The 12,211-nt window shown below is 43.8% G+C and overlaps 1 protein-coding gene and 1 non-coding gene across 3 annotated transcripts in view; both read left to right on the top strand.

Annotated features, from left to right (window-relative positions):
- Positions 1-2,270: 2,270 nt before the first annotated feature.
- ARPC2 (actin related protein 2/3 complex subunit 2) overlaps positions 2,271-12,211 on the top strand; it is a 29,935-nt gene continuing 19,994 nt past the window's right edge. Inside the window, exons 1-3 of one of the 2 annotated variants that reach the window (XM_036857194.1) lie at positions 2,271-2,395; positions 2,615-2,696; positions 10,856-10,890. In XM_036857194.1, coding sequence (XP_036713089.1) covers positions 2,623-2,696; positions 10,856-10,890 — 109 coding nt within the window. In that variant the 5' untranslated portion in view covers positions 2,271-2,395; positions 2,615-2,622. Of the gene's footprint in view, positions 2,413-2,614; positions 2,697-10,855; positions 10,891-12,211 lie in introns of both variants that reach the window. The other variant, XM_036857195.1, reaches the window with a different exon arrangement.
- Positions 5,507-5,643, top strand: LOC118898594. Its single transcript, XR_005020741.1, has one exon. It is a non-coding gene; the product is annotated as a small nucleolar RNA SNORA42/SNORA80 family (small nucleolar RNA).

Raw genomic sequence — 12,211 nt, forward strand, 5'->3', positions numbered from 1 at the left:
AAAATGAAAGGATCAATCCAGAAATCTAACTTATAAATAATAGGCATTCCAGAAAGAGAACAAAAAAAAGTGGAGGAGAAGAAATTATCAAGTAAATAATCAAAGAAAATTTCCTCCAAAACGGAAGTACATGAGTTTCCACTCTGAATGAGTGCTCAGTCCAAAAAAATTAAGAGTCACAGCAAAGCACATCATTATAAAATTTCCAACCAATAGCCTAAAGAGAAAATCCTAATGCTTCCAGAGATAGAGAAGATATAACATACAAAGCATCAGGAATATGAACAGGAATCAGACTTTTTACAATAGCAACCCTGGAAGGTAAAAGAAAATGAATAATACCCTCAAAATTATGATGGAAAATCATTTTCAAACTTGAATTCAATAACCAGCCCAACTATAAATTCAACTACAAATCAAGTATTAGAATAAAATTAAGACATTTTAAAATATGCAAAGATCCCAACAGCATATCCCTTATCTCTCTTCCTTACAAGGTTACTAAAGGAGGTGCTTTAGCAAAAGAAGTAAACTAAGAAAGAAGAAGGCATGGGATCCATGAAATGGGCAAAACCAGCCCATGACAGCAACGAAGGAAAATCCCACAATGACAACTGTACAGCAAGTCTAGAGATCAGTCAGTCCAGATTGAAACAAGAGGAAGGAGGCTCTGGGACAAAGACTCTAGAGAAAAAAATGGAACTTACGCATCTGAGTATATGGAAAATATTGCTAGACTTTTGGACAGAGTCCTGGAGCACTTGCAGAGGTGGGGGCAGCCAACTGTAGATAATATAGAAAATTGACAAGTGAGGAAAAAAAGGCAATAATTAACTCTAAGAAAAATGGAGGGCCCTATAAGCTAGAAGGCATGGTTGTACTACCTTTATTGGCTCATTAGTAAACAATATTCGCAAACATAATTTAAATGCTGATTATTGGTTTAACTAAAAATAGTTACATAAATGTGGAGGTGGAGAACAAAAGTGATAGAGTCATTCATGTTCTTATCTATCACGGCAGGAAGTCAACAAATAACCCTTAAAATTAACAAATCAAGAATTAGTACTATACACATTTATTTAGATATATGGATCTAATCTGGATGAATATCTAAAGGAGTTGAGGCTATTGCCTCTAAAGAGTAGGCCAGAGAACTGCTTTTTTCATTACAAGCCTTCTAGTATATGTATATATGTTTTAAACTATGTATGCGCATTATTTTCGTTCAATAAACAACGTTAAAACGTTAGCATATAATTTGGGGGTATCCGCAACGTCTCGAAGTTTATCCATGGCCGGTAAATAAAGAAATCCGTTTTGAAGGGCTCTCTGGGCCTCGATAACAAGAGCTAGTTTTTTGCTCATTTTCTGCATTCCCCATCCCCCGCTTTCCTGGGAGCACTTAGCATAAAATAAATCAATACATGTAAAAAGAACTCAAATTTGTCAGATTCTCCCTGGAGAAGGAAAAATACAAAACAAGGCACACAGGCAGAAGGTAAAGACGCAGCACAAAAATGAGTTCATTTCCCACATGCAGTTGAGTAAAAAAAGTATGTCTCTGGCAGAGGTACTGAAAGGTAAGGGTTTCAGAGGCAGAGAAAATCATGTTCGGGGCACCTTGGAGGCAGCTCCAGGCACAGAAATGGAGGCATGACAGGGAACCAGGTAGGCTTATTCACTTCGGTGACTTCTCATTCCTTTCCTTCCTTGCCCTTCTAACACTCTGTAGTTACATAAATTGAGTGTGTAGTCCGTTTCCTTTACCAGACTATGAGCTCCACGAGGGGGGGACCTCGTCTGTTTCACGCGCCACTGTATCCTCAGCGCAGAGCAGGAGCCCACTAAACATCTGTGGAAGAAATGAATGCACGATGGTGCCGCCGGACAGCCATTGGTGTGGCATGAGGAAGGGTCACACTGACAGCAAACAAGCTGAGAGCAAAGAAGCCGGCTGGGAGATAGATGACAAGCGCGAGCTTCTTGTAGGGTCTCTGAAATTACAAGACGGGAAGAGTGGAAGTAAACCTTTGGGGAGTGCGGGAGGGAAGCGCCGGACAGTGAGGCAGGCCTCGGGGAAGGACAGCAGCCTAAGAAACACACTAGCCACAACCAGTTGCAGCGGTCTATGGGAAAGTGGAGTTGGGACTAGCGGCACCGCACATGCGCATGTGCGGCCTCCGCCCCCGCCCGGCGCACCTGCGTGCGCGTGCACGAGGGGTCGGAGCGGAAATGGCGCCGCGGGGCCGCGCGTCCGGGCGGCGAGCGGAAGTGGGTGTGAGAGCGGAAGTGGCCGGCTAGAGCCGGGGGCTGGGCGGGGACCGGGCTTGTCGGTGAGGCTGCAGCGGAGGCGGCGGCGGCTCGGCAGGCGGGTTCAGGCTTCGGGGGCCAGGTCGGTCGGGTGGGTGGGTAGGTGTCTCCACAGTCAGTGCGTGCGCGGGTCAGCGCGCGCGTGTTCCCTTACCCCCACCCCGATCCCTTTCCCCTTCTCCCCTAACCTCCTACCCCACCCAGCTCCCCTCCTCAGGGGGCAGCAGGGCCGCTCCCTCCGTCCTTTCCTCCCTTACCCACCCTCACCCGCCCTTGTTTCTCCTTCCCCTGCCCGGGGCAGCCGCCGCCATGATCCTGCTGGAGGTGAACAACCGCATCATCGAGGAGACGCTCGCGCTCAAGTTCGAGAACGCGGCCGCCGGGTGAGCGCGCGCCGGGGGCCGGGGGCTGGTGGGTGGCGGGGGAGGCAGAGTTGACCCCTGCTAATCGTTCAGCCCCCCAGACATGGAGGAGGGAGGTGGGAGACCTGGCAGGGTGTGGGGACTGCCCAGGCGGTGTAGACGTGGGCGGTGATTGGGCGCGGTGGGGTGAGGGGCAGAGATGCGTGGGGAGAGGCTCAGAGGAGGGATGCGGAAGCAGTGAGTGGACAGGAGTGCGCGTGCCAAAGTGCAGGAGACCTGTGGGACGTGAGGGTAGCTTGGGCCAGAACTCTCGCTGGAGGATCCCATTGCCCTCTGGAGCGAGCAGGGGACCACTTCCCTCTGTATTCCCCGTCATTGTTCAGAACCCGGAGAGAGCCCATTTGGGATTGGGTTGGAAGGAGTTTTCAGGAATTCCCAGGACTGGAGGAGGAAAGAAGATGCAGGCCCAGATCACCATCAGTCTTCTCGCTTCCCACCCCCCACCCTCGTCTAAGGGAGCGGGAGGGAAGACTGAAGGCAGGCCCAGCCTTGCAGCCGGAAAACCCGATGATCTCTCTAGCTTACCTTCCCTGAGCCCAGCTGTGAGAGACACTGGCCATTTTGTTACATTTCTCAAGCAAAGTTAGTGGTCCCCCACATCCACAACCCTTCCTTATCGCTCGTCTGAGGTTCTAATAATCCTTTCCCCACCCGCTGTCCTCTATCTGGTTGTTTATCTTTTAAATTCTTATACCATACCCCTGGTCTGTGATTTCTTCTGCAGTAATTCTGGCCTAGATACACAGTTAAAAGCCTCCAGAGTCTATAAAGTTCTTAGATGAAACCTGTTTTTAACCATTGGCTTTTTTAAAAGTGGGCTTTAGGACATGTTTCAAAGGCACGCTTCTCTGTCAAACACAAGAATCAGTAGAAGACAACCTCTTCCCCCAAAGCTGCTTTGCTTTTCTAATATAATATTTAAACCAAGGAGTTGGTTTTAGCTTCTAATTTTTGGTAGCCTGTGACCAGTCCCTTTGCCTCATTTCCCCATCTGTGAGAATGGGGCTTCACATCTTGCTTACACGGTTGAGGAAATAAGTGCAAACCATTTCTGGTGAACTGGGAACTAATAATAAGAGAGTATGTGCTTGGAGAGCCACAGATGGAAGAGGATTGGTGGAAGGGAAATTCTAAGTGGACATAATGAACTTGTGGCTTGGAGGCATTAAAAAAAAAACTTATAACCCACTGCTTATTGAATATATTGTCTCCTATCTCTTTTATAAGGCCACAGATTTTATCTGTAAAACAAAGCACAGCGTTTCTTGAAGTAACACATACAGTGAGCAGTAGCTGCTGTTTCCTGCCAGGGACTGCAGTTGCTTATATTTTAGGCCAACTTGCTTCGTGTCTTAAGCCTCACTTACCAGTTGCTTTGCATTTTAAATGTTCAAACGAATCAGCTTAGTGGCTTATTTTGGGTGATTGCTATGTACTTTTTTGAGCAGTGTAGCACATAGGAGGAAGTTAAATTAACTTCTGCATTTTCACAGCTGATCTCAAGTGAATTCTCAAGTTTAGACTAGCAAAAAATGAGACCTGGGTGGTTATAAGCTGATCTACAAGATAAATGCCTGTGCATTTCAAGTAGAAGCATGCCTTGTACTGCAGGAGTACCTTCACAACTACTTGTTTGTTAATAACTTGTGATTCTGAAATGTAGCCTATTACTCAGAGCTTTGACTCTTCTGCTTTTAGAACATTACTCTTAAAAAGAGCTACTAACCATTTCAGTGGGAGTAAAGGAGGCATTCAAGTCTGGAAGGCATAAGTTAGAACTTCTGGGACTTTTTTTTACAAAGTATATGTTGTAGCAATGTTGACTATTGGGGCAGGGCAGCAAGTTTTGGCTTTTATTCTGGCCCATCTTCCCTTTGAGGTGTGTCTTTAAGTAAGTGGGCTCAAAACATATTCTGCTGTAAAGCACTTTGAAAATCTTTGAAAAGAGACTATGATATTCAGCCGAGGAGGTAGGGCTTTCCTGGGATTGCAAATGTAACACCTAGCAGAAGCCTGTTTCTAGACGGAGTGTGAATTTCCAGGCATACCAGTAAGGTGAGGCAGCAGTAAAGTAGTTAAGAATTTATCAAGGTGCATGCCTAGCCAGAACTTCCAGAGAAGGGTAACTAGTGTGATAATCATAAACGTTTGTAGGGTTCTCCCAGTGCTCAGCACCAGGCAGGAACAGGAAAGGGGGACCTTTCTGAGAGTGTTGGCAAAGTTACAGAGGACCAAAGGGGTGACACGTGTTGGGGTGGAGATCAGAGAAAGATTAAAGAAAGGCAGTAGTGCTGAAGAGAAACCCTGGAGGTTTGAAAGGCTTGGCCCTTGTGGGAACCTGCTGGGAGAGGTCAGCTCCACCCTGCTTTACACTTCTCAACAAACCAGTTGGGGAAATCAGGTTCTGAGCAGCCTTCCCCAGAGTGAATCTTCCATCTTCACAATGTCCAATAAGGATAGCCAGTAACTACATGTGACTAGTTAAGTTTAAATAAAAATTAATTAAAGTGAATTAAAATTAAGCTTCTCACACTAGCCACAGTTCTAGGGCTGAGTTGCCACATGTGGCTAGGAGCAGCGGTATTTGGGTAGCAGAGATGTAGAACATTTCCATTACTGCAGAAAGTCTGCAATTGGAAATGCAGCACTGTTCCAGCTACTAAGAACATAAGCATGAGATAGTCTTAAAAATAGTTCTGTCGTATATACTTCAGAATACAGTTAGAGTAATTTTCCTTTTGAAGTTGATCTTATTTTAAGTGCCTCTCAGAGCATGGTAATGGATTTATGGCGGGTCCTTCTCTATGGGCCTCTCATAGTGTACCCATGCCAGAGTAAATTGCAGCCTCGAACCATTGCCCAGCCTCCTTACCTGTGGGCTGTGAGCACTGAAGGGTGTTGTACAGTATGAAACAGGAAAGAGTGATGCCTCTCATATCATCCTGCTGGGTCTTCTTGCCTGTGACATCCTACTAAAAGTCTACATTTCCTTCGAATAAAGCAGTTCTGTCATCTAAATTGTTTAAGAATACATTTGGGGACTTCCTGGTGGCACAGTGGTTAAGAATCCGCCTGCCAATGCAGGGGACGCGGGTTCGAGCCCTGGTCCAGGAAGATCCCACATGCCGCGGAGCAACTAAGCCCGTGCACCACAACTACTGAGCCTGCGTGCCACAACTACTGAAGCCCGCATGCCTAGAGGCTGTGCTCCGCAGCAAGAGAAGCCACCGCAGTGAGAAGCCCGCACACCGCAACAAAGAGTAGCCCCCGCTCACCACAATTAGAGAAACCCCATGTGCAGCAACGAAGACCCAACACAGCCAAAAATAAATAAACTAAAAAAGGAAAAAAAAGAATACATTTGGTCACGACACCCTTGTAATTTGGAGGCAGTTCCGACAAAGCCTAAGATTCATTCCAAATGATTTACCTTTTTTTTTTCTCCTACCGCCCTCCTGGGAAGGTGGCTTATTGGAATGATTTCTGTATCCTCACAGAATGATAGTTATTGGTAAATTGTCTTCCCAATTCTTAGCCTCCAAAGGATTCTTTTAAGGATTCTTCTTAGCCTCCAAACTAACAGACGGGTGACTGATTAAGAAGCTATGCTGAACACTGAAGATAACCTCAATCATTTAGGAAGTCTTACCCAGGCCCCCAATTAAAGCAGAAGTAATCTGGCAAATTAATTTAATTCTTTTTTTAGTATATACACACCAAGAGCCTTTACAGCCTCAGAAGCTAGGCTTGTCGACTTACTAGAGTCCAAAATTGAGGAAATGCTGTCAGATGCAAATTGCTGTTGATTTTAAGTGCATGCTGGCTCCTTGCCACAGCTGTGCATATTGTGGGGAGCTGTGGTTCTGTGAGGGGGAGTGAAGCTCAGTAAGCAGGCTGTGCCAGTTGGGGTGGGCGAGGACTGTGGGAGGAGAAATTTGAGAAAGGAATAAATTAAATCTTGCTGATACCTTGTTCTCATTCCCAAATGTGCTGCATATGTCCTCAGAGAGACATACTGGTTTGAAGTGATTTGGAATTAGGACATTGTTTAAGCATTTAGAAGAAATTGGATGTAGTGGCTGACTTGCTGAGACGATCTAGTTGGTCTTTTTACAGGTCACTGTAGTTACGCACTGCTGCCCACCCTCTGGCTGCCTTGGGACCACTTTGGGCATAAAGCCCCAGAGCTGCACTCCTTACGTGTGTACCAAACCTGTGACTCCTTAGGGGCAGGGCCTATGGTTTCGTCATCTTTGTTTTCCCAGCATTCTCGCTGTGTGTATAGTCAGCTTAATAAGTGTTTTCTTGAAGCAATGGATGAAGCCAGATAGAATGGTTCTTAGTTTCTTTAGCAGTTTATCACTTTTCTGACACTGTGTGAATCAGCTTTTAGACCCTCTGTTCTCCTTATTTTGAGACGTGGCTTAACAGAGAGTAGGACCACCCACCTCTTACCTAGCATGATCCATTTTTCTAGGCTTTGCTCAAAAAGGAGGATGGGAGCCTTAGAGAGGACTTAAAAGAGAGTAATCAAAACCTTTATGGTGAGATGATGAGCAGAACTCAATAATTCCTCTAATTCAGCTTATGGAAGGGATAACTAGAAGAGGGACATAAACAACGGGGAACTGGATGCATTCGGGAGTAAAAACCCCAAAACCCTTAGTGAGAAAAGAGGATTGGATAATAACAGTTGCCAGGAGTTCTTTATTGACTGATTAGTGACATTCTAGAAGCTTCCTTAGAAAAAGGATAAAAGGAAATTTTTTTCTAAAGGATTTTAAGAATGACTCTTGAAACCCATCTGAATGAATTGAATATGTTTTAGTGTCTTGTACTGTCCAGTCAGTAACCCTGAGGGCTTATCCAGGGAGCTTTAGTCTAGGATTCCAGACATTACGACAGTCTGACAGTAATATGGTTCTGTTTCTCCTTGTTGTGCTGACCAATTCCTGATACTGGGAGTTACCACAATCCCAAAACCTCTCTCGACCATGACTCTGAAGTCTGATCTCCTCTGATTCTACCTAGAAGAAAAACTAATTCATTGATCACTTTCTATGAACCAGGCACTTTACTATAAGCTTTAACGTGGTTTTGTTCCATTTCAGAGTGTGCCTGGGTGACAGACAGCAGTTCCAATAATACAGTTGACAAAACTGGGGCTCTTGGGAGTTGGAGAGGGAGTAGACGTATGTATTAAGCATTGTACAGGCACCCTTCCCCGGTGATTCCTGGTTTGTCACACACAGAACATGACCATATCTGTGGCACATCTGGGTAAATGGTCTACCCTAGAGATCCTGCCTCTGGGCTGCCCTAAGGGCTGTGGGGATCATTATCTCAGCATATCTATAACCTCGTCACAACACCCTGATTGGGAAACTTTGCTGTCCCCATAGCATCTCGGTTAGTCTTCACAACAACCTTGTGTGGTAGATGCTTTTAATCTCCGTTTTCTAGAAAAGGAATTTTAGGCTTGCAGACATTTGAGTAACATTGCCTGTGGTTACATAGCCAGTAAGGGACAGAACTTGAGGTGAAGAGTCAACTCTGAAAGACACGCTTTTTCTGTGATTAAACTCACCCCCAGCATCTGAAACTTTAGCAGACAGTCGAACAGAAAATAACTTAACAATTTACCCTTTTGGCCTATTAAATGATACACTTTCTCCCAGACCAATCTTATTCCCCTCTAGCTCCATGATTGTAAACCACAAAAGTAAATAAGAAACACCTGGTCTTGGGATTGAGTCTCGGCCCTGTCGTGGTGTATTTCCCGCTCCGTGCGGTCTCCGTGTTGGGGCACAGAGTTCTCAGACCTCCGACTCCCAGCTGACGCCTCAGGAGAACGCCTTTGGCCCAGTGCTCTCCTCAGCAGCCTGTCTGTCTCCTCTACAACCTTTATGCAGCCATAAATAGTAAGCTAAAATATTAATGGCAATGATTTGACAAATATTCCCAAGTCAGGCAGCAAACCACGTAGTATAGATCTTAGAGACTTCTCCCAGTGGGGAGCTATGCTCAGGGAACTTTACGGCCTAGAGAAATGCAGAGTTTCAGACTCAAAATGTTGGAACCCTAAGGTTTTTTATCTATACTTGATTTTTCTCGGTCTGTTGATGAAGTGAGAAAGTGAGGAACTCAGTCCTTCCTTGGCTGAATTAAAGCCTAAAGGTTAAAAAAAAAAAAAAAACCAGCCGCCTACTAAGTGATACAGCGTGGCCTTTTATAAGCCTCCACCCTGCCTCTTTGGCACAGCCAGCCTTCCTCTGGAAAATGTGCTTCAGTGCTTCCTCCCGTTGTGCAGCCTCTTAATATTTCACTCAACCGGGCCGTAGGTTAACGTGTCTACTTCTTCCTTGGCTCCTGTTTTCTAGAAGTGAAAAATGGTGGTTGGCCATTCATTGCCTTAGTCTCCAGGCTACAGTTTCAAATGAAAAATCAGAAACAACTTAAATTTTTATACAGTTCTTTCATCATATTCCGAACTCACTGCTTGTCCGTAAACCCACTTGATGCTTCGATTCTCAGACACCCAAAATACTTTTTCTAAGTCACATATGGATGGCTTTGAAGAAACAGAGTGGAACTTTGTATGTGATTTGTATAGGCTGATTTTACAACAGGGCTAACATATGCTTAGGAGAGGCCAGTTTCCTTGAAAGGCATTGTTTAGCTCTGCTGCAGCTTTTCAACAGTCATAAACCACGTTATCTATTCCATTATTTCCCAGCAACTCTGGAGGGTAACTCAGTCTTTGTTCCTTTCACAGGTGAGGGAGCGGAGATAGTAAAAGAGATGCGCACTTGATCGTGAGGTCTTGAGCAAGCTAGGCAAGAATAAATATGAAAATGTGTATATCTTGTCTGCTGGCCCATAAAACAAAGTGGAATCATTTGAGTTTTAGGGTGTTAGATGATAAAACTGTAGAGTCTTCATTCGTTTCCTACCATTGGGCTTTGAGGAGAAGTGAGGAAGGCATGTAAAGTAGCTTTTCACTGAAGGTTAATTGACCGTTATTGTTTATAGCTAGGATATATGTCATGCTTTCTAGGTAATAACTCAGCAGCATTTATCAAATAGAAGCCCATGTTCCAGGCTCATCTGGGAATCGCCCAGAAGGTGTTAGACTGTCTTTGCCTTCCAGGATAAGTTCTTCTGTGTCTGTTCTCTTGTTTTATCTTTAGCAGTTGTGAGAGGTAGGTAGGATCATTTGTGCTCTCCCATTTCATAGATGAGTAGGCAAGAAAATGAAGGCGTGTAGTGTTAATTTGTCTGAAAACATGGTCCTGAAGAAAAGGCTAAAGTTGGAAAACAGGTGTCTTAACTGTTCTCAGTGATTTCGCAGTGTTATTTTGTGCTACACTTTATGGAAGTACACACTGGAATTTAAAAACAAAACCAAAACAACTAGGGTGGAACCAAAGAGGGCTTCACTAAGGAGAGTGGTGAGTACTTCGGTCATATAAGGGAGAGGGAAAGATGTGTAGGGAGACTAACAGATTGTCTTTGAAATGAAATAGAACTGTATCGTTTATGGCCTGAAATCATCCTTTCACTTAAGTAAATTTAAACCATTCTGTGCTCTGTTTAGCAGTTTTCCTGCTGAGTGCGCTACCTCCACTGAGTATGTCCCATGGGGGAGGGATTGACCAAAAGAGGGCATTTTGTGGGTCACATATACAAACGTGTCTATCATGGTCTTAAGGACTTGAGAATTGAAGGTGAGCACAACCACAGCAGAGATTCCAGCTGCAAAACAAAAGCTTTATCTGTCCTGCTTCCTTTTTTCAGTCCTCCACCCTAAATAACTTCAGAGGTTTAGATGCATGAGAAAATGAATTGTGTACCTGGATCAATGGTAAGTATAAGATTTTTACAGGATGGTTCGATCTTAAGTAAAGCTCAGGAGCCGTTTGCAAGTCCCCTTGAAGGCAAGCAGCAATATAGTTATATTGTTTTTTGGCTGCACCATGCACCACGCAGAATCTTAGTTCCCCGACCAGGGATTGAACTCGTGCCCCCTGCATTGGAAGTGCAGCGTCTTAACCACTGGACCACCAGGGAAGTCCCAGCAATATAGTTATCTTAACTAAAGGACTTGTTTTGTTTTGCAGAAACAAACCAGAAGCTGTAGAAGTAACATTTGCAGGTAAGTGCCTTTATCTCACCTACTAAGAAGGCACAATATAAAAAACAGAAAATAAAATTCTTCCTAAAACAAGCTTTTTAGGGCTACTATCTTGATTGTCTTTGTGTGTGTGTGTGTGTGTGTGTGTGTGGTCTTTATTTTAGATGATTATTCCATGGATTTAGTGAGCTATATAAAGTTGCCTGCTGATATCTTAGAAGTTTGGGTTTAATTTTGTGGTACAAACTAAGGTTTTTTAAATTTGGAAATATTATGTTATTATCTTTAACCATCATCTTAGTTTGCCTAGCACTAGAGGAGTGGGGAATCACAAAAGTGCTAGAGACCTGTTCCACAAGTCAAAGAGAGATGTTACTGCTTTCTTTTCCTAGAAAGAATTAGGTATTGATACTACTCACTTGCTGTGTGAACTTTGAGGAGTTGGACAGTCATGCTCTGTAGAAATGAGGGTACTTGGCTAGATGATCTTGGAACACTTTTTGCAGCTCTGAAGTGCTGTGACTTGGAGGCCAGGCACCATCCCCTTCCCCTCATACTAACCAGCAATGCCAGATCTCCCTAAAGTAATTACCCTCAGCACCTGGTTTCAAGAACTACAAGAGAGGGGAGGCCTGTGGAGTACAGAAACTTAAGGGATAACCAAATGCAGTGTATGGGCTTCTTTGGATCCTAATTCAAATAAGACAACAATTTTTTTTTTTTGAAGCTGAAGTCTTTATTGACAGGATCAACAGAACATGCGTGGCAGAGTTGGCCACAACGTCCCAACACAACACATTCTGACATTCAAATTAGACTTATTTAAATGTGGCTACTTTTGATTCCTTCAACTTGGTACTATGATGATTATCTGTGCACAGGGATTCTATATTGAAACAACCTCACTAACATCACCACTGTCACTCAGTTTTTGGAGACTAACAGCTTGGTCCAAATTTTAAAAAAGGTAATAGGCTAAAAGACAAAAAAAAAAAAAAAAAAAGTCAGCTAAGCTATCAGGCCTAATCAAGAATGGCTTAATATTATTCATTCTCTTCTTTGAACATTTTACATAAGTAAGACAACAATATTTTTTTTTAAATTCTTGAGACAATATTTCAGTGCTTGACTGGATATTTGATATTAATAAATTGTTTTTTTAAATTTAGGCATGACAGTGGAATTAGGGTTATTTTTTTTTTTTCAACTGTCTTCTTTACCTTTTAGAGATGTATTCTGAAATATTTACGGGTGAAGTGACGTGCGCGATTTGCTTCAGAATAAATCATTGGGAAGGGGTGTGTCTAAGTGAAACAAGATTGGCCATATGTTGATAATTGTT

The sequence above is a fragment of the Balaenoptera musculus genome, chromosome 7 (genome assembly GCF_009873245.2).
Source record: "Balaenoptera musculus isolate JJ_BM4_2016_0621 chromosome 7, mBalMus1.pri.v3, whole genome shotgun sequence".
In the NCBI taxonomy this organism is placed as follows: Eukaryota; Metazoa; Chordata; class Mammalia; order Artiodactyla; family Balaenopteridae; genus Balaenoptera; species Balaenoptera musculus.